This window comes from Mercenaria mercenaria, chromosome 11 (genome assembly GCF_021730395.1).
Source record: "Mercenaria mercenaria strain notata chromosome 11, MADL_Memer_1, whole genome shotgun sequence".
NCBI classification, from domain to species: Eukaryota; Metazoa; Mollusca; class Bivalvia; order Venerida; family Veneridae; genus Mercenaria; species Mercenaria mercenaria.
Genome location: NC_069371.1, coordinates 77,661,811 through 77,685,556, shown reverse-complemented (window position 1 = coordinate 77,685,556; position 23,746 = coordinate 77,661,811). Strand labels below are relative to the sequence as shown.

At 36.6% G+C, this 23,746-nt stretch overlaps 1 protein-coding gene across 1 annotated transcript; it reads right to left on the bottom strand.

Annotated features, from left to right (window-relative positions):
- Positions 1-5,275: 5,275 nt before the first annotated feature.
- LOC123531166 (multiple epidermal growth factor-like domains protein 6) lies at positions 5,276-20,884 on the bottom strand. The gene is made up of 5 exons (XM_045311946.2): positions 20,802-20,884; positions 12,791-17,740; positions 12,486-12,606; positions 6,616-6,674; positions 5,276-5,897 (listed from the first exon to the last, which is right to left on the bottom strand). Exons 1-2 carry the CDS (start codon positions 20,836-20,838, stop codon positions 13,431-13,433), a joined length of 4,347 nt encoding a protein of 1,448 aa, XP_045167881.2. The 5' UTR covers positions 20,839-20,884; the 3' UTR covers positions 5,276-5,897; positions 6,616-6,674; positions 12,486-12,606; positions 12,791-13,430.
- Between the last annotated feature and the right edge of the window lie 2,862 nt (positions 20,885-23,746).

The window sequence follows — 23,746 nt, the reverse complement described above, 5'->3', positions numbered from 1 at the left end:
TTTTCACCATCTTGCCGTCGCGTGGTGCAATGGTGAAAACGCGACGGTACGATGGTGATAACAAGATAGCACGATGGTGAAAACGCGATGGTACGATGGTGAAAACCCGATGGCACGATGGTACGATGATGAAAACGCTATGGCACGATGATACGATGGTAAAAACGGGATGGTACGATGATGGAAACGCGATATTACATCGACATTTCACCATCGTACCATCGCACCATCGCAATTTATTCATCGTGCCATCGCATTTTCACCATCGTACCATCGTTGTTTCATTATCGTGCCATCGCGCCATCGCGTTTTTGTCATCGTACCATCGTGCATCGCGGTTTAGTATTAATTAAAAAGTCACGATTTTCCCAGCGGAACACATACTACATACTTTTATCAGTTTCTTCAAATTTCATTCTTCAAAAACCTCTTATTTACTGGTACAAAGCTAAAAGGCACATGTTCAACAAAACTTTACATATTTACTTTATCAAAAATGCTAATTTATTCATACTGAAAACGTAAATCGATTTTATAACTTAAAGCATAAATATTAATATGGTCTTACATGAGGCGAATCCCTCGACAGCCGTCGCGGTGAAAATGAATAAACAAAGCAATCCTGTAGGAATAAACAACAGAACTCTCGTGCTAAGAAGCAACATTGCTTTTGTAAAACACTAAACTACGTTAGTCCCAAGTAATTGTAAATATCTGTGTTGGAGTGCTTTATTTGTATCAGGAAGTAACCTGCCGATTTATGGGTAGAAAATTGTCCTTGTCGTTTGTCCTTTCAGATTCCATATTGATTAAAACCACAAGTGTAATTAGTTATATCGAAGTAAACATACGAACAGTTAAAACTGACGGATAGTTTTTAAATTAGATAATAAGAAACTTTAGCCTATACAACGTTTCATATCAATTAATAATAAGCAATCTATTCTATACATTAATATCTGTAGTACGCAAAGCACAAACAGGGTAATCAATCTCAAGTCACCTCAAGAGCAAACAGTATTAGGAATCACCGTTTGGGTGACGATTGAAGGCACTCTCGTTCAGCCCGTACGCTTAGCTCAGTAGAAAGAGCGTTGGTCTACGGATCGCGGGATCGCGAGTTCGATCCCCGGGCGTGGGTGTGTTCTGAGTGATGATTTGATAAAATACATTGTGTCTGAAATCATTCGTCCTCCACCTCTGATAATTCATGTGGGAAATTAGCAGCTGCTTGTGGAGAACAGGTTTGTACTGTTACAGAATCCAGGAACACTGGTTGGGTTAACTGCCCGCCGTTACATGATTGAAATACTGTTAACAAACGGCGTTAAACCTAAAAACAAAACAAAATAAAAACAAAACACTCTAGTTCAAGATGTGTATCAAGTCAAAAAGTTAGTCTATACAGTGCAAGTTGCAAACCATCCCCGTGCCTCCCGTGGACAGTCGAATGGAATTTAATACTGTAATACATGGTCGGAAAAACTGGTTTTTTCTTATAATGTTATGTACAGTGTTATTGTTAAACCTCGGTTCCTTGCCTACAATGTCAAACGGATAGAAGTTTCTCTTCCCCTAGGAAAAAGATAAGCCACACGTACGCATATAGAAGTCATGATATTTGAAGACCTTATTCAAATGATCTACCATGTCGGCCTGAGTAAGGGAAATGTTTTCTTAATATATAACCCTCGGGACAGCGTGGATAAAGTACGTGGCTAGCATTAGCTTTTCCATTATATACGCTGCGCCAGTGTTACAAATGTAGTCATCAAATACATAAATATAATTTCAGAAAAGTTATTATACTTACACATGATCATCCCGTAGCATGTTTCCTATCTTATTACATACATGTTTCTATTCCCCGTTAAGTTACACTGGTACCGGAAACGTCAATATTTTTCCATACACTGACGCCTGAATTTCATACCGGATGCGTGACGTAATTCATTGTTTGTTCTTGCACTTTTTTTCTACTTAGTTCAGTATTGTCAATCCTATTCAGGCTATTGAACAAATTTATGATATTTACATCATATTTATACGTGTAGATGTGTATGTAATAAAAAGGTTATTATCCTAAAGTCGCGCAATATTTCCGCTGAGAACTCGTGCATATTTCTCGATACAAAGCTAATAACCTATAATTGTTATGGTTTAAATATTTATATATTTAACTTGACATAAGAATACCAAAGCGCATGGAAATATTAGTTTATTTAGAGAAATGAACAGAAGTATGGTTATGTAAATATGGAAACAGTAATATAAGATCTGGAAAGTAGATCCGGAATAACAAATGAATGTAAAAATCGGATATAAACTGAAGAGATGAACAAATAATATAAATGATATTTACCATAAACAAGAAGAAATAAAACCTGCAAGATTCAATTGAAGCTTAGAACTAAACAAAACAAAATGAAAGCAGACTCTGTTTGATTGAGTATGGTCATGAGAAATGTGCAACATCCTTTACCTTCCTTAGGACCAGTATATAAATGATAAAAAAATTGGGTTACTCATATATATTCAATGGACTCCGAGATCTGAAGGACCAGAAGATATTTCTTAGTGTCAAGTGTATCTTTTAATAATTATAATATAGTATCGTGTCGGTAGAGTTATTAAGTGCTTCTTTCCTGAGGAAAGGGTGTAAACTCTATTCTATAAAGTTGGTGCGGGCCATGGGAGCCTTTTAAATATGTTTTTGTGTCGACGAAATAAAGGATTTTATGCGCTGGTTTTGTACAGTGTTTCTTTACCTTGTACACACGATCTATTTTGTCTAGAGTTGTGTTTGGTCTAACAGATATATATCTAAATTGCATTCGGACAATATAGAGAGTTGTCATTTTACACAGCTTAACAGGAAAGTCATTTATTCTAAATATTAATTTGGTCAGGTAATTTGAATAAAAATCATTATAACATGTAAAACTCATGACATAACATCCTGAGTGTGTTTTTTATATTTAAATCTTAATTGCGAGTCGTATTTCTATGGCATAACCGGGTAGAATGACTTATTACCAACCATTTATAGGTTGGACAAAATCTGATATAGCGAACGAGTCATTTTGGTCACTTGGTCAAACTTTTTGTATGAGCTGCTCGAAGTGTAATACCTTAGAGCAAATTAATGCATCGAGTCGCACTGAAAAGTAATTGTGATAGAATTATACATGTGTACTGTGTATTTATTTAAGAAATAATAAGTTCCCAAACGTGTTTTATCGTAGAATAACCCGAGTTTTGAGTTATTATGCGTAAGAATATATCATGAAGGCCGTAGGCCTGAGTGATATATTGTTTCGCATAAGAACGAAAAACTAGGGTTATTCTACGATAAATCACACTTGGGAACTATTTATTTCGATTCTAACACGACATACTAGCATCAACAGTGTTAGAAAAAATGGTAACTACTTTTTACGACCGTGCTACGCACCTGGATCGGATGACGTCATTGCACGCGAGTGGTTTATTGCAGAATAACCCGAGATAGATTTTGCTCCACATGTATATAGGTTATTTGCTGGTCGTGTTAGAACTGAAAATATTCGTTGCATTAAATGTGCAACGTATGAGGACATTGGTGTTTCTCTGGCCCAGTCGCTGTTTTCCTTTAAATATTTGTACGACTGGTACAAACGACTCAAAATTTTGGAATATTATCCAAGAGTGTCGCCATCTTTCATCTAGCCAGCCTAGTAAAGTTTATCATTCATATAAAGTAAAACATGTTCTTAGTGTATGTTCATAAAGAAGACATCCATTCTAGATTACGTAGATTTTATTCATAAAAAGTCAATATGTATATCAGTAAATGGTTTATTTACAGAACATGTCAATGGCAAATCACATACAAACTTGTACAAAAGTTGCGACACGAAGTTTATTAATTTTTACTACAAACATAAACATTCTGAATAGATAAAAATAATAATATCTATTTTAAATAAGGATTAAATATATGTTTAAATGTTACAAGTTGGATCATTTTACTTGTTTTCGTCCAGATTCTGCAAGGGAATGGCGTCTTTTAGACTGACGTTATTCAGACTGTGCTTCTTACTGTTTTCAATATTTCAAATTAAAAGGTATGAACAGAATTGGTAAACGCTATATGTACAGGACATGTCAATGGCAATAACATACAAGTGGTTACAAAAGTTGTGGCATGTTGTTTATTTATTTTTACTATCTAACATATACATTCTGAATATATATAATATGTATCTATTTCAAAAAAAGGCTAAAGTTCTACTTAAAAATGCAGACTTCTCGTTTACAAGCTACAAGTTTTTTGCATTTTACTTGTTTCGTCCAGACGCTTCAAAGAAATGATATCTTCTTTACTAACGTCATTTGCTTCTTTCTCTTTTTCATATAGCTTTTGCATGTTTCAAATTGAAAGATGTGAACAGTAGTACAATGTATTTTGTTCAAGTTATTTGAACAACTAAACTATGGACTCAGAAACACAAACGTGACACCAGAGGACTCCGATGACGAATTGCTAAGGTCGGGAACTTGCATGGAAATTAGATAGAATTCATGTCAGGAAGCCATCCGACTGGCTTACAGAAGGTAGATTGTTCTACCTAGGTATCCGCTCGTGCCTGAGATATGTCCCCCAGGGAACATCGGATCATCATCTACCTTAAGAAGCTGGGAGTTGCCATATGACCTGTAATTGTTCCTGTGTGACGTTAAACCCTACAAAAAGACAAGCCATTTACACTACTTAGACAAGACAGGCAAAATGTAGACACTTATAATTAAATGAAATGAATATTTAACTTTACATCCTTGGCAGAATGGGCAAGGATGTAAATGTATGACATATATTCTGTAATATCAAACTCTTTGAAACACGTTCTCTAGTTTAGCGCTTTTGATGAGCATTTTGCCTAATTCTACATGTAAATAATATGTAAATACTAAACCTTACTTAACATTTATTATCATCAATATTTAAGTATTGTTGATTGCTAAAACAAGACACATGTGAGTTCTGGCTATTGTCAATTTTTCTAGTTAGGAACTGCATTGCTGCAACACTTTGCACTTTTACAAATATGTGATTACATCACATTTAAAGACATATATATATAAACATCAAAATAGTTTTAATCATTTGCAACTTCTGTTTTACCCTCTATAGTTCTGTTGAGGGTCGATAAGTTATAATGAAGGGTTAGGCATATATAGGTTACATATAATGCAAAGCGAAAACGTGTAAAGTGTTGTTTTTTTTTTTTATTTCTTCTTTTTTTGTGGTATAAAAAAGTACCGAGTCAGCTAAGCCTTCAATAATGTTTTAGAGAAGTTGTCTTCAGTTGTCTTCATTTCTTTTCAAACGATTTACCAAGGATCATTGTTTAAATTGCAAATTAGCATTTTAAAGTACTCCTTTAATTATTATAGAATATAAAAATAGTTTCTAATGGCATGACTATTTTCATTTATTTTACAATGAAAACTTGTATTCCGCAGGTACAAGTAGTAAGTAATAACACTTACAAGAAAAAATATTTAACTTTCAAATGGCAAGAATGCAAACTCCATCAAAAATACAAATGCTAACATTTTATGCATAAAGAAAATAGTACAAACTGAAATAAGAGTCTATATACACAGATGAAATATGACCTAATAAGACAGAAGTGCACAGGAGTTTATTTTGTACAAATGTAGCTGGATCCAGTGATTACACTTTATCAGAAACACAGTTTTGTTTAGAGTAGGTCAGCCTTTTTAGTTGAAGCGAGACAACTCGATTTCCCGGGTATGTTGTAAGTCAGTACCCGAAGTTACTGCCAATGTTTCGTATGAAGATTCATCCATCGCCGAATCTGTATTTTCAGTTTGCACCATTTCCGTACTCCCTGAAGACAAGGTAATGAGAAAGTAAAGGTTATATTAGTTACTTACATGCGTAGAAGACTTTATTAAGGGTACAGGTCATTAAGTTATAAATGTGTAAAATAGAAAAAAAAATTTTTATGCCGAATGATTTTCCAAAACTTTATACTTTCGAAAGATTGTTTTTCATTAGAGCAGAGAGGTATTCTTGCTTAACACATATTATCTATAAATCATAAAAGCAAGAATAAAAGAAGATACAAAACAAAATCAAACAATAACCGGGTGTCCTGTATTTTGAAGAAAATAAATTTGTCATAACTTAAGAATTTGGTGAATACTTTGGATTTCGAACAGTCATTTAAAAAAGTCATTTACAAAACGTAAAAATCATGAAATAAACACTTTTCAAAGGCTACAAACGTTTTTAAATCTAGCACTGAGGCATTACTGCAAAAGCGTCGAAAAACAAAGTCATTTAACAGTTCTGTGGAAAGGGTGAGCTTTTGTCGAACTGGCCAGAAGTGTGGTCCCTTAATGTGGTCTTTTCTAACGGAAATCAAGCAGATATCAGTAAACTGACATTTTTCAAGGATAATATTCATGTTCTTTACGCTAGTCAATGTAAAAGAAAAGAAATATTGCATCCATCGAATTCTTAAGTAAAGTTTATTGTTTATTTAAATATTTCTAGAGCACTATCGACTTATTGATTTCATTTATCTTCTGCTGGTGCGTTACCTTCACTGAAATCCACAATCTTCCCTTTTTGCATTTCTTGAACACGTGCTTTATCCAATCTGAAAAAAAGTTTTATTCATGTACAATTGTAAAAGATGTAACTATCGTGCCTATCCATTGCATCTTAACAACTATTCTAACTTATGTGGTTAAATAGGATCATCATATTATTTAACATTAAAATTGTTATGACATAATCGTTATATTGAAATCTTACGGAAATATAGTAACTGGTGAAATATATATCAGAAAATATTAAGCCTCCTAAGATATCCAATCCACACAATGTCAAACTTTCGATGCCTGGTGACTCCATGTTTTTGTATCATTTGAAACATCTGTATCTGCTGAACAAGAATAAGTAAATAAGATGACCATAAATAATATGCAATAGTCATTACAGTCATATTTTTACTGCGAAATAATACATCTTACACTGTGTAATAACCGGATTTCTATTGAAGATAACTGAAGACTGTGAAATAGAAAATAAATCTGTAATATATTTTTGTCATGTAATTTATATTATCTTTTTTAGTTAACAATACACTTTCAAAATTAATGATACCAAAATAGTATGAGCTTACAAGGCATCAATATTTAAAGTGACATTATGCGCATCTTACTGCACGTAGTGTGTGTTTTGATGTGCGTGAAATTAGCCAGAGCCGCCAGAGTAGCCAGACTTCAGCCAGAGTTTAGCCAGAGTTCAGCCAGAGTTCAGCAAGAGTTTAGCAAGAGTAGCCAGAGAAGTCAGAATTCTGGTTACTCTGGCCAGCCAGAGTAGCCAGAGTTCAGCCAGAGTATTAGTCCGAGTTCTTTTTTTTTTAAAACATCAACTTCGAATACTTTTGTGGCATTGTCGTTAATTTAACACATTTAAATGCACAGCAACCGATAATTGTTTTTATAAATCATTCACCAAAACACAATGTGCGTGAAATTAGCCAGAGCAGCCAGAGTTCAGCCAGAGTTTAGCCAGAGTAGCCAGAGTTCAGCCAGAGTTTAGCCAGAGTAGCCAGGGAAGTCAGAACTCTGGTTACTCTGGCTAGCCAGAGTAGCCAGAGTTCAGCCAGAGAAGTCATAACTCTGGTTACTCTGGCTGGCCAGAGTAGCCAGAGTTCAGCCAGAAAAGTCATAACTCTGGTTACTCTGGCTGGCCAGAGTAGCCAGAGTTCAGCCAGAGAAATCATAACTCTGGTTACTCTGGCTGGCAAGAGTAGCTAGAGTTCAGCTAGAGTTCAGCCAGAGAAGTCATAACTCTGGTTACTCTGGCTGGCCACAGTAGCCAGAGTTCGTCCAGAGTAGCCAGAGTTCAGCCAGAAAAGCCAGAGTTTCTAGGATGTTAAAATGTTCTGGCAACTCTGGTCAGCCCTAGTATCCACAATAGCCCGAGTCGCCTGGGTTTTATTTGCTTTTGTTAGTCTTGGATTTTAAGAGTAGCCAGAGTAACCTGGTTCACAAAACATTTTCCGTCTTAGCTGAATTGATTATGAAACTTAAATTGTTATTTCTATCTAAATAGCATGCTTCAACTGAATTTCAAGTTAATTAATATTTTCAAGTGGCTATTTAGAGTAGCCAGTGTAGCTCGAACTCTTGTTACTCTGGCTGGCTGGCCAGAGTAGCCACCGTTCAACCAGAGTAGCCAGAGTTCAGCCAAAGTTCAGTCATAGTAGCAAGAGTTTCTAGGATTTTAACATGTGCTGACTACTCTGGTCAGCCAGAGTATCCGGAGTAGCCCGAGTCACCAGGATTTCATTTGCTCTGGTTACTTTGGCTGGCCAGAGTAGCCAGAGTTTGTAGGATTTTAACATGGTTTTGCAACTCTGGTCAGCCAGAGTAGCCAGAGTAACCAGGTCCCATGTTCACAAAAGTTTTTCAGTCTTAGCTGAATTTGATTATGAAATTTAATAATTGAGCCGTGCCATGAGAAAACAAACATAGTGGCTTTGCGACCAGCATGAATCCAGCACAGGCTGCGCATCCGCGCAGTGTGGTCAGGATCCATGTTGTTCGCTTTTAAAGCGTATTGGAATTGGAGAATCTGTTAGCGAACAGCATGGATTCTGGCGCTCAGGCTGGTCTGGATCCATTCTGGTCTCAAACCCACTATGTTGGTTTTCCCATGGCACGACTCATATGTCATTTCTATCTAAATAGCATGTTTAAAACTGAATTTCAAGTTAATAACTATTTTCAAGTGGCTATTTAGAGTAGCCAGAACTCTGGTCACTATGGCTGGCCAGAGTTCAGCCAGAGTTTAGCCAGTGTAGCCAGAGTTCAGCCAGAGTAGCCGAGTAACCAGGATGTCAGTTGCTTTGGCTACTTTGGCTAGCCAGAACAACCAGAATTTCCAAGATGTCCATTGGTTCTAGCTACCCAGGCTAGCCCGAATAGCCAGAGAAAATACTGTAATAACTATTGCGAAATGACCCTTTTTGGTTCTCTCAGGTTTGATTTTTTTAGTGTTTTATATGTATCAAGTGATTCATAAAACGGACTTCAAAAAATTGTCTTATTTTTCAGACAGCAGCCAGAGTAGTCAAACGTTCTAGGATTTTAATATGTTCTAGCTACTCTGGTCAGCCAAAGTAGTCAGAGTGACCATGATTTCATTTGCTCTGGCTGCTCTGGCTAGCCAGAACAGCCAGAATTTCCGAGATGGCCATTGGACCTGGCTACCCTGCTAATCAGAAATAGCCAAAGAAAATACAGTAAAACCTGTTGCCAGAGTAGCCAGAGTAATCAGAACTCTGGTTACTGTGGCTGACCAGGACAGCCTGTTTCATAATTTTTTACATAGTCTGGCTACTCTGGCTGGCCAGAGTAACCAGGAATAACTGAAATGCGCACGGATTCTGGTTACTCTGGATGGCCAGGACAGCCAGAGAAAATATAGACAAACATGTAAACTAGAGCCATTTTTAAAATGTATGACCCTTTTTCATAAAAATCATATTATACATGATTAGGTTGCACTAACTGTTGTATATAATTATAATGTAAATAAAAAGTTAGACCTGTTGCGTGTTGTGTGTGTGGTATATGAAGGCTGAAATTCACAAAGATTAAAGCGAACAGGTCTATATATTTCTGGTAAATTGAAAATCTTTAAAAACAAGCCTAAAAATATCAAATAAAATAACAACAACAACAACAAAGAAACAGTAAGAAGACATGATTTTCGAACAAAGTTAAGAGTAACACGAATCAGAAAATGACACTTTCAAAAAAAAAAAAATAAAAAAATAAACGGGAATATGAAAAGGCTGTTTGTTTATATACATTGTAAATAATGCTTAGGTATGTTTTCTTTTTATATAAGTTGTAACTTTACAAAGTAGCCTGCCTCCCACGAAGGGTAGATACGACGAAGCGACACCGATCCATCCTGGATCTTCAGTACTTATACGGCTGTATGCCATACCACACTGGACTGTGATTTAGTGCAGTGCGACCTGGCTGTCTGCATTGACCCATTCTGGATCTTATTCATGGCATATTTTATCCTTAGTGTATTGTCTCATATTCCTTCTGTTGAAAAATAAAATGGCACTAAATTGAAAGTAAAAAAACACATGTACCTGAAAATAAATATGCTATGATAGAAATGACATATTAAGTATCATAATTAAACTTAGCTAAGACTGAAAATATTTTGCGAACATGGTATCTGGTTACTCTGGCTACTCTGGCTGACCAGAGTGTTAACATGTTAAAATCCTAGAAACTCTAGCTACTCTGACTGAGCTCTGGCTACTCTGTTAGAAACAGCCAGAGTAACAAGAGCAAATGATATCTTTGTGACTCGGGCTACTGTGGCTACTATGGCTGACCAGAGTAGCCAGAACATGTTAAAATTCTAGAAACTCTGCCTACCCTGGTTGAATTCTGGCTACTCTGGCCAGCCAGATTAACCAGAGTTCTGGATACTGGATGAACTCTGTTTACTCTTGCTGAACTCTGGCTACTCTGGCCAGCCAGAGTAACTAACCAGAGTTCTGACTACTCTTGCTGAACTCTGGTTACTCTGGTTGGCCAGAGTAACCAGAATTCTGGCTACTCTGGCTGAACTCTGACTACTCTGGCCAGCCAGAGTAACAAGAGCTATGACTTCTTTGGCTGAACTCTGGCTACTCTGGCCAGCCAGAGTAACCAGAGTTATGACTTCTCTGGCTTAACTCTGGCTACTCTGGCTGAACTCTGGCTACTCTGGCTAGCCAGAGTAACCAGAGTTCTGACTTCCTTGGCTAAACTCTGGCTGAACTCTGGCTACTCTAGCTAAACTCTGGCTGAACTCTGGCTGCTCTGGCTAATTTCACGCACATTGTGTTTTGGTGAATGATTTATAAAAACAATTTTCGGTTGCTGTGCATTTAAATGTGTTAAATTAACGACAATGCCACAAAAGTATTCGAAGTTGATGTTTTAAAAAAAAAAAAGAACTCGGACTAATAAAATAATAGTTCTTTTCTTTAATCTTCTACGTAATGATCTCCCTTACCTAAAGGTAGAGATTTCTGAAGTTGAAGGGAAGCAACTCTTGCGTGAAGTTTGACTTTTCTTTAAAGGACTGCTCCATTCAAAATAAGAAAAGGCATATTTTGAAAGTTATTATTTCTTACTGGTAACAGGAAGAGCTTGGTATATCGGGTTAAAAGCTATAATTTCCTCCATCCTTTTTACACACACATCTATTTCAGCTAAATTTTTACTTGAAAAATGCGTATAATTCCACTTTAATATACATTAAAAGCACTTTTATATAGAACGTCCTTATTTGGGATCGGATACCTTAAACAGCATGCTCTATATACCTTGAACAAAATAGCAACAAAAATGGCTATAACGACACATCAAGAAATGCATAGGACCGCCACGGTAGTCTAGTGGTAGAGCGTCCGCTTCGAGTGCGGGAGGTCGTGGGTTCAATTCCCGGCCGCGTCATACCGAAGACGTAAAATACTGTACTAGTAGCTTTCTCGCTTGGCGCTCAGCATCAAGAGGGTAGTGCTAGGACTGATCAGTCCGGTGTCAGTATAATGTGACTGGGTGGGGTATCATGTCACGTGTCTATGGCGTGATGTAAAATTACCGTCACACTGGACTACCTGATACTGCTATAATGCGTAATGCGCAGTGGTACCCGGTATTTATATCGTCTGCATTGTTATTGAAAACATGGTGAATTGTTATATACTATGTTACCTCTTACGCATTACCCCCGGTGTTATATGTGACATGTACATGGTTGTTAACTGAAGAATCGTTATAGTTTCCATAACTGTGAACGATATTTTTGAACTTGATGTCACATTCCATTGCATGTGTGGCATATTTGTTTATCATACGACGGGTAAAGTTGAACAAATACTGTAGATGTCGTGGGTTTGATCCCCGGCCGCGTCATACCAAAGACGTAAAAACTGGTACTAGGAGCTTCCTCGCTTGGCGCTGAGCATTAAGGAGGTAGTGCTAGGACTCTTGAGCCCAGTGTCAGTATAATGTGACTGGGTGGGGTATCATGTCACGTGTGATATTCCAGTGAGGCAGCACTATAAAGTTGGGCATTGTGCTCACTGCTACAAGTAGACACCGTCGTTTATATGATTGAACAATTGTTGAAAAAGACGTTAAACCCGAACACACAAACACACAATGCTATGTATTTACTAGTCAGGTATGTAATAAATAAGACTCTGGAATCATAATAGCTATTGGAATACATGATATTTATAGAGACTTACCGGGATATTTTACGTTGTTACCTTAGACGTGTTTTGTATTGAAAATAAATCGTTTAAACGTTCTTACTAGTACATGTTTAAGTTTGAAATCACTTCATCACTCTACTGACAAAATATTACCTGCGAGTAATAAAGAAGAACACACCAAAACCACACATTAGAATTACAGCAGATACTGCAACTGCCACGCCTATTGTCGGCAGGTGAATCTCCGCTTCGACATTGTTATTGGTCGCCATAACTGAAACAATGTCACATCATTTTATTAACAAAAGCACGAATGTACCGCTAAACAACAGCTCAAATTGATTAATTTATAACAGTACAACCAACTCACTCACTCACTAAAAGAAATAGGTCTATAGTTTAGTAATTTAAGTAAGCAATTTAAATTGTGTAATGACTACTTCCTGAAAGATATTTACCAGAGGAATCATCACTGAGTACCAGACATCTCGATGGCTCACATACACCACTATGCACATTACAACAATGGCAGCCTTGTTGACATTTCGAATCGCATGTAAGTCCCCAGTAGCCATCTTTACATAATGTACAGTATCCATCATTCTTATCACACTCCATACAACTGTCGTTTATGCATTTTAGCTGACAATTTTGTCCCCAAAATGTCGGCGTACATTTATGACATTTCCCTGTGCTCTGGTTACATCTTTCGCAATTAGCAATATTACAAACATTTTCGCAGTGATTGTCCCAGTATCCTGGTTTACAGCCTTTACAGTTACCAGTTCGTACTGCACAGCCAAGAAGGCAATTGTCATTGCAAGAATTTTCACAGCTTTCTCCCCATGATAAAAAGTCACAAGATAGACATTTGCCTGATTCCTGAAGACAATTATGACATCTGGAAGACGAACATGCTTTGTTACAAGCCTCGCCCCAGAAGTTCGGTTTGCATGACAAGCAGCTTCCTAATTCCCGGGTACAACCTTCTTCGCATCTTTCCGGGCACAAGACATCACAGTTTTCTCCCCATCTCCCAGTTACACAAAGCTCACATTTTCCCGTTATTTCATTACATCGCTTACAATAGGTATTGCCTCATGTAAACTGACATGATGTGCCCCAAAATCCTTGTTTGCATGACAAACATTTTCCGTTTCTAAAGTCACATTGTCCATCACAATTTACTGGGCAGATTTTGTTGCATGTGTTTCCCCACTTAGACAGATCACACTTCACGCATGTTCCATTTGTTTTAGAGCAACTCTCACAATATCTATCAGTACAATTATGCTCACACTTTTCACCCCAATGGTTTTTCTTACATGAAAGACAATGTCCTGTTTTCATTTCGCATCTTCCGTCGCAGTATTCAGGACACATACTTTCACAAAGTGTCCCCCAGTTTCCTGTTGTGCACGATTTGCATTCTTCTGATGTCTGATAGCATGCAACAGAACAATTTTCAGAACAATTTTTTAGACAAGATAGACCCCAATGTCCAGACGTACAAGAATGGCAATGACCATTGGCTTTATCGCATTCACAGTTGCATTCATTCTCACAATACTTTCCCCATTTTCCAGTGTCACACGTTTTACATTCTCCAGTTTCCTTGTCACATATATCCTTGCAATTTAAGTTACATTTTTCTTGGCACTTTGACCCCCAAAACCCTGAAAAGCATTTTGAGCATGTGCCGTTTAGAATGTTACAATCATAAAGACAGTTTTTATTGCAAGTGTGTGAACAATTGTTTCCCCACATCCCTCGTTTGCAAGATGAACAAGTTCCCATTCTTCTTTCACAGCCGACTGAACAGTTCTTCGGGCACGTTTGGTCACAAGATATTCCCCATGAACCTTGAAAGCAATGTACACACCTTCCAGTTGATATATGACAAGAACAATTACCGTCGCATGTTTGGTTACAATTTGTACCAAACATACCGCTTCGACAATAGGTACATGTACCTTTTATTCTGTCACAACTACTAGGACAATCGGAAGGACAATGGTTTTCGCAAAATGGTCCCCAAAACAAGTTTGGACACGAAGAGCATTCACCATTTATCTTACTGCAAGTGCTGTAACAACGTTTGTCACATGTTTTCTCACAAAATGGTCCCCATGTTCCGGTAATGCAACCAGTGCATTCTCCAGTATCTTTATTGCAACTGCTTGAACAGTTTGTTGAGCACGGTTCGTCGCAAAGCGATCCCCACTTCCCTGTGATACAATTGTCACATTTTCCAGTATCTTTTTGGCAACTACTTGAACAACCTGCAGAACACGTTTTGTTGCAAAATGATCCCCATTTTCCTGTGATACATCCGCTACATTCTCCTGTGTCCTTGTTACATTCACTCTTGCAATTTAAGTCACATTTTCTTCGGCAATATGGCCCCCAAAACCCTGAAAAGCATTTTGAACATGTGCCGTTTAGGATGTTGCAATTGGAAAGACAGTTTTTATTACAAGTGTATGAACAATTTTGCCCCCACATCCCTTGTTTGCAAGATGAACAAGCTCCGATTCTCCTTTCACAGCCTGTTGAACAGTTTTTCGGACACATTTTGTCACAAGATAATCCCCATGAAACTTGAAAGCAATGTACACACCTTCCAGTTGATATATGACAAGAACAATTACTGTCACACGGACGTTTACAATATGTACCCCAATTACCGCTTCGACAATAGGTACATGTACCTTTTATTCTATCACAACTACTAGGACACTCGGAAGGACAATGATTTTCGCAAAATGGTCCCCAAAACAAGTTTGGACACGAAGAGCATTCACCATTTAGCTTATTGCATGTGCTGTAACAACGTTTGTCACATGTTTTCTCACAAAATGGTCCCCATGTTCCGGTAATGCAACCAGTGCATTCTCCAGTACCTTTATTGCAACTGCTTGAACAGTTTGTTGAGCACGGGTCGTCGCAAAGCGATCCCCACTTCCCTGTGATACATCTGTCACATTCTCCAGTTTCTTTTTGGCAACTACTTGAACAACCTTCTGAACAGCTCTCATTGCAAACTAATCCCCATTTTCCTGTGATACATCCGTCACATTCTCCAGTTTCTTTTTGGCAACTACTTGAACAACCTACTGAACAGCTCCCATTGCAAACTAATCCCCATTTTCCTGTGATACATCTGTCACATTCTCCAGTAACTTTTTGGCAACTACTTGAGCAACCTGCAGAACAGGTTTTGTTGCAAAATAATCCCCATTTTCCTGTGATACATCCGCTACATTTTCCTGTGTCCTTTTGGCAACTACCTGAACAACCTGCAGAACAGGTTTTGTTGCAAAATGATCCCCATTTTCCTATTATGCAAGAGCTGCATTCTCCTGTTGTCTGATAGCATGCATTAGAGCAATTTTCAGAACACTTCTTTAGACATGATATACCCCAATGTCCAGACGTACAAGATTGGCAGTGCCCATTGGCTTTATCGCAATTGCAGTTGCATTTATTCTCACAAAACATTCCCAATTTGGCGGTGTCACATGTTTTACATTCCCCAGTCTCCTTGTTACATTCACTCTTGCAATTTAAGTCACATTTTCCTCGGCAATATGCCCCCCAAAACCCTGAAACGCATTTTGAACATGTGCCATTTAGAATGTTACAATCGGAAAGACAGTTTTTATTACAAGTGTATGAACAATTTTGCCCCCACATCCCTTGTTTGCAAGATGAACAAGCTCCGATTCTCCTTTCAAAGACTGTTGAACAGTTCTTCAGACACGTTTTGTCACATGATAATCCCCATGAACCTTGAAAGCAATTTTGGCACCTTCCAGTTGATATATGACAAGAACAATTACCGTCGCACGTATGGTTACAATATGTACCCCAAATACCGCTTCGACAATAGGTGCATCTACCTTTTATTCTATCACAACTACTAGGACACTCGGAAGGACAATGATTTTCGCAAAATGGTCCCCAAAAGAAGTTTGGACACGAAGAACATTCACCATTTATCTTATTGCATGTGCTGTAACAACGTTTGTCACATGTTTTCTCACAAAATGGTCCCCATGTTCCGGTAATGCAACCAGTGCATTCTCCAGTACCTTTATTGCAACTGCTTGAACAGTTTGTTGGACACGGTTCGTCGCAGAGCGATCCCCACTTCCCTGTGATACATCCGTCACATTCCCCAGTTTCTTTTTGGCAGCTACTTGAGCAACCTACTGAACAGCTCTCATTGCAAACTAATCCCCATTTTCCTGTGATACATCCGTCACATTCCCCAGTTTCTTTTTGGCAGCTACTTGAGCAACCTACTGAACAGCTCTCATTGCAAACTAATCCCCATTTTCCTGTGATACATCCGTCACATTCCCCAGTTTCTTTTTGGCAGCTACTTGAGCAACCTACTGAACAGCTCTCATTGCAAACTAATCCCCATATTCCTGTGATACATCCATCACATTCCCCAGTTTCTTTTTGGCAGCTACTTGAGCAACCTACTGAACAGCTCTCATTGCAAACCAATCCCCATTTTCCTGTGATACATCTGTCACATTCTCCAGTTTCCTTTTGACAGCTACTTGAACAATCTGCTGGACAGGATTTGTCGCAAAATGATCCCCATTTTCCGGTAACACATCCTTTACATTCACCTGTTGTCTTATTGCAATTCGAGGAACAGCTACCACTACAAACATTTTCACAAAATATTCCCCAATAGCCTGCCTTACAGCTATAACATTTATGGCCGTTTATATTACATAATGAGCTTGAACAATTTTGCACATGACAAGTGGTAGAGCAGTTTATACCAGCAAATCCGTCAATACAAACGTCACATCGGCCATCTGTCTTAGAGCATTTTCCTGATAGGCAGTGTCCACAATTTGTTTGGCATGTATCTCCCCAGTGTCCAGCAGAACAAACTTGACATTCACCTGTTGTTCCATCACATATGTCACAATTTTCACTCAAACAACTTTCTGTGCACAGTTTGCCCCAGAAACCAGCAACACAGCCCAAACATTTACCATCTGATGCTGAGCAAAACTGACAATTTTCAACACATTTGTTAACGCATTCTTCTCCCCAGAAACCATCCTTGCACTTGTAACACTTACCGGTGGAAATGGAACAAATTGAACAATTTTTAGAGCATGTCTGATTACACGATTTACCATACAAGCCATCTATACAATTATAACAATAACCGGTAGGCTGCCTACAGGTTCCGCTGCAATTTTCAGGACATTTCGCTTGACAATAATAATCCCAATATCTCCCGTCACAGCCTTTGCATACTCCTGTCAGTTTATCGCAGCCATCGTTTCCGCAGTTGATTTCGCATGGGTTCTGGCAACTAGTACCCCAAAAGCCCCTTTCACAAGACTGGCATGCACAAGTGTACATTAAAACTGAAAATAGTTAAAGAGTAATATTGTAACATATATATGTTTATGAAACACAATAATATAAGGGAAATTTCGTTCCGGCTATGCAAAGAGCAATATTATTTTACTGAGAAGTAAAAGTCACTAAGAAACATCCGTAGTTTTCACTGAAAACTGCCTAGTTGTACTCCTGGATGAGTTAATATTGCTATATAACAATCTGTGAGAAATCGCTTTTATTCACATATAATTTCAAGAAAGTGGTATTTTCGCTATTTTAGGGTGGGGACGTGGGCGGGTCGAGGTTGCAAATTTGCCGGTTTGACATCGCACATATGTTGCAATATAGCTATTTGTTCGTTTCACATTATAGTAGTTGAGTTTGTATTGTAAAAGTAATTATTCAAGCTCAAACATAAAATGTTGGTTTTGGAATCAACTAAAGAGAAAATGCTTGTTTATTTTCAAAAGTTGAAATTTTTTAACCTAGTATAAAGAATAAATTGTAATTTGTCCATAATGGTCTTCTGAAATTTACTGAATTTTACGTGACGACATCGGCATTTAAAATGACTGAAAAATAAGGCATGTCTTATTTGTCATGTTTTTGATAAGTTGATAAACTTTTTCAGTTCGAACGAACTTTCGTTACAAGCTTATTTTTTGCTGTAGTTTCCTGACAAAACAAGAATCTTCCCTTTTATAAACATTTGTGAGTTTTTTATGTAATTGTCGGTGTCTTTTACATTTATCACGTAACGCGGTATGAAAAACAAAAACTGCCTTCTGAATTTGATATAAGCACATTTTTTCTGTAATTCTATTTACTTATTATGCAGTTCTTATAAATTCGCTCAGCAATATAAAGTATAGGGTGCTTCAGTTTGTGCGGTGTTTTAACTTAATATGTGGTTGCTTTAGATGTAGATATACAACGGTTCATGTTGCGCTTTCAGCTTGATATGCGTCGCTTTTAGATATTGATGTTGTGCTTGTAACTCCGTTTAATTTGCTTTTAACTTATTTTAAATGGACGGACCTATGGTAGGTTGTGATTTTATATGTATCTACGGTGATCTCAAATTTATACATTTTGCTCTTAGTTGTATCAGCAATGCTTTAAACTACATATATTTTGCATTTAACTTAAATAATCTGCTTTCTGATGTACATGTATATTGGGTGAAGACTTCTTTATAGTTAAACATCATTTGTAGTACATTTCATCGCGAAAAATAACAAGCATCACTTAAAACATCTGACAAAGGCTTTGATACGAGGGTACTTTTCATAGAGGTACACCAACGAATATCAGAAATGTATTGGGTCTGATTTCTGCCAACTTCACCTTTTCGCTTTTTCGGCAGCGACAAACTGAAAAGACGTTGTCGCTTTTTCGCTTTGTCGCAGGCGCCAGGGCGAAAAGGCGAGATTTCTGGTTTTGACGCGTTGTTGGTGATTCTTAAACTGAAAGTTCTAATTCATTCCGTAACTTAACTGATAATGGTATACAGAATTTGAGAATATTTCTGTACAGAGTTCTGAAGTCACAAGGGTGTCATTAGTGCGAAAACTATATGGCATTGTTTCGTTAACTTAAAGGTGTGATAAGGTCAGTTAATTAGACTGGTAGTGTTATGAGATGCGACATAATGTATATTTTATACAGCGCATGCGGTACAGAAAGGTGACAAAGCGAAACAGCAAGATTTTTAAAGCTCTCGCCTTTTAGCCTTGTCGCTTTGTCGCCTTCCTGTAGTTCCTGCGCGCACACCATTGAAATAAGATTTGATATAATATATATGTTATATAGAACATGCACTACAAGAAGGCGACAAAGCGAAAAGGCTAGATTTGTGGTATTGGCGGGTTCTCGCATTTTCGCTTTGAAGGTGAAAAGGCAAGATTTTAACGCGACGCTGACGGCACGTTAAAAATCTCGCCATTTCGGTTTTTCACGTTGTGGTTTACTCAAGTTCACATTTTCGCCCTGACGAACGCGACAAAGCGCCAAAACAAAAAATCGGGTAACAAAGCGAAAAGACGAAGCTAGCATTAATCAGCAATCATATAAATGGAAATTATCCGTATTTTGGAATAAAAGGTGGTTTAGAACAATATTCTTCAAACCTTAACAGCAACTGGACTCCGAATTTTAACTAAAATGATCTTTCTTTACAACTGATGTTTGATCATGTTAAGGACATGAGATTTCGCTTCTAAACTATCGTGAAATGCGAATTCAAGAAGAAAAAAGAACATGTCATAATCGGCAATTGAACCACGGGCCACATCGGCAATAAAAACTTTCCTAACTATTTCACCTACACACCACAGAGGCATTTTCACCTAACAACCTTTACATATAAAGTTTATAACCTCCGGTATCCCGTTACAAACAAATGAGTGAGAATTCTACTTGTTCGTTGGGATTAAATCTCATGGATTGACTCAACCAGTAAATCCACGAAAATTAGTCCCACGCGAATATTAATGATGTCACAGTATTAAGCGCATCATATGCATACGTTTGTGTATGTATATTAAATATATGAGTAGAGATACTTTATAGAGATATAAAGTGTCAAATTAACACCAGAAGATAGCTATGACCATAACAGTCATTAGACTGCTGTATGGTCTTCATAGATTTTTTCTAAATATCTAAGATGATTTTCATGGCAGCTGTTGTTTTTTTTTGGGGGGGGGGTTCTGTTTTTTGTTTTTTTTTTGTTTTGCTCTTAAAAATAATCTCAATGAAGAAGAAAAGCTTTTTATAATTACTTCAAAAACATATTTTTTTCCATTTCAAAAATGGATTTCAGATTTGCTATATCCCTAGAGTATTACATTTTTATAATGAAGACATCTACATGTACTCGAGTGGTCGTGACTCAGAAAATAAGTTTCCATGTAAAAGAAATAGGTAAATAAAGTATAAAAATTTTGTATAACAAACTTCTGTTTATATAAAGCTTTGGTAAGAGTCATGCTGTTAAAACCGTACAAGATAAATAATCTAAAGATAATTGTTTAATCATTTTAATGTCAAATATTCAGCAAGTCATTTCCACATTGTACTTACCTACAAAAGTAGTCACATATATGATGACACGAGGCATCGTTACAACATCAACTCTTACAGATGAAGCAGTGCACTAATATCTGTAAAACTAAAAAATAATATTTATCAAAACTTACAGCCCTCTATAAACATCTTCATGTAACTAATCTGAAGTACTTTAAATCCATTATTCGAAATCTTGAGCAAACATTTGATCAAAATAGGTGCAGACAATTTTTATAAGATATAATTTAGAATCATATACAACATGTACTGTAACAGATTATGTTTATGGTTGTAAATACTTTACTAACATTAAGTCTATAAAATGTTGGTATTTAATAACTTAATATTTTTTCATGTCCTCAAATCCATTATCTAAGAATGTCTTAGTGTGCTTCCGTAGCTGAGTGGTTAAGATCACTGACTTCGAATCACTTGCTCCTCATTGCTGTAGATTTGAAACCTCGCTTGGAGTGTAGAGTTATTTCATGTGAGGAAGCCGTCCAGCTGGATTTTGCATGTGTATTTTATCTCCAATTAAATGTTTTGTCCGTCTATTGTTAGGGTGGAAGAGAAATAATTATGTAGTATCATGTTTATCTAAATAGGCGTCTAAAATATATGTTGGACTATTTTCAAAAATTGACAAGGAAGTTTTTATATCAGATAAAGTTGCAATATTTATGTATAGGTAAGTGGGTTAATGTATCCAGCAATACTAGGTATATAAAGTGTCTTACCACGGTACAACGAAAATTTCAATAAAGAAAATGTTAGGGATGTAAACACAATATTTCGAAATAAGAACCCATATGTAATTCTCCTTTGGATAAATTTGAGACTAGATGTATTTCCTTTTTCAGTTATATTTTTAACTTTGCCAAAAATGTATACATACATTGTAAGTAATTGAAGGAGTCATGTGAATAGATATAAAAGCATAAAATGAGACAGAATATTATAATTATATAAATGCATACAAAATTAATGGCAACCTTTAATACTTTAATATGCTACTAATGTACGTAAAATGGTAACAGACAGTGAATTTATTTAGCTATCATGCCTTCACGCATGCGATATGAAATGTGCAATTATAACTTAATCCATGCTTACGATCCTTTCCAAAATTTTAAATCACAAGCATAAAATAAAAAAGACCAAAGAATAATTCACTAAGACAATTTAGAAACGATAGACGTGAATAAGATTTGAAATAATGCAAGATGTCAAAACAAAAATCGTATAAAACGTCAAAAGGACAAACAGAGAATTATACCGATAAATTAGATAATTTGTAATAGATAATTACGGCAAGCCAAAGTATGTTAAAAGCAAGTTCAGAAAATATTCAAAACCTTAAAATCCAATCACAAAAGAAAATCGCCGGAGAGGACAACTTAGCACCATATTGTTCCATTTGTAGTAGGTAGACAATCATGCCATTTTGAAAATTGAACATGAATATATTTTTTTAAAAAGCAAATTATATACCAAAATATTCGTAAATGTTTGATGGTTACTACGCTGCCGGCATAAGATGGCATAAGCATGATTAATGATGATGAGCTGAGAATTCCAAGGTTGGCAGTCAAAAAAGTGAATCACACAACGGTGTTTAGATATATAATCGATTATATATTTTTAAAATATATGTTGTTTATTTTCTGTGTATTTTTTTTACTAAACTATGTCAAAATTTAATATCATTTAATTTATCGTAAATTGTCTAAAATTAGTATGCAGAAAAACGGTCAAAAGAGTTGTGGCACCAGCGTTCAGTGTAGTTTCATGTGGAATGATTCTCCTCAACAATCAACAAAACTAAACTTACAAAGATTTTTTTGAAGTGGGGTGGGGGTTATTGATTACCAACTCTTCAGATATCATGTAACGATTTGCTGTCAAAAGTAAATAGAGAAGTACACGCGTAAACTGTTGTGAAGATGGACAGTGGATTAACGACACAAATGAGGGATCTTCTCAAAGTTGTTTAATGTCGGACACTTTAATATTAGGTCACGTTTTCATGCCTTTCATTTTTCTTTTTTTTATCTCAGATTTTATCGCACTGAGTCCATTTGATCGTCCAGTGTCGGTTGTTATCATCAACTGGCTTGTTAAAACAGTATTTGCATATTCTTCATAACACTTGATCAAATGTTTGCTTCGAATACAATCTCAGCAGACATCCATACTGGATCATATAGTGTCAAAATGAGGCCACCAGGCTATATCTACACGAAAACTAGTCAGAATGTATTTTTATGGAATCTAAGACACATAGTTCGAACTGAGTCATTTGTGTAAGAAAACCAGGCCACTGTGTCAATACATAGAACACTCTTATCAACATACATGAAAACTTGTGAAAATGTTTCTCTTTATGAAATCTATGTTGAGTCGAAACTACGTCATAAGAACTCAAAACGTAGATGTCTATGTAAATAATATAAAAACCTCTTTAACACAACGAAAGCCACATTTTACTTGATTTGCATGAACCTGACCAGAATGTTTTCTTTGTGCAATATACACGTAGATCAAGTTTGAAACTTTCGGGCCTAAAAGATAGATCTTGTAGTTAAAAATAAGGTCATCTGTTCAGATAAAAAAGCTTCGTAAGTACACTAGGTGTCACATTTTCTACATGAAACTTTGTCAGAATATTCTCTGTATCAATTCTGGCTCTAATGTAAACAATGCAGCCTCTGATTTAACCTATTGGTCTGTTTTTTTTTTCAGATAACCCGAAAGAGTTTCATGTAGATCTAGAAGAAAATGTTGCCTCAAGAGATCTAAAAATATGTTTCTAGGAATTGACCTTTTATCCGTTGTTACCGTCTGCCGTGGTCAACCATTGACCAGTTTACAATGAAGAGGTCACTTTCTGTCCAGTCTACTTGGAACATGGCCTAAATGTTTGCCAAAGTAAAATCTTGGTGAATTACCTTGGTTGAAAA

Excerpts from the sequence above, each read along its gene's own strand:
- LOC123531166 (XM_045311946.2), bottom strand. The coding sequence starts at position 20,838 with ATGCCTCGTGTCATCATATATGTGACTACTTTTGTAG. Across the intron at positions 17,741-20,801 it reads ATATGTGACTACTTTTGTAG|TTTTAATGTACACTTGTGCA; the intron begins GTAAGTACAATG and ends AACTATTTTCAG.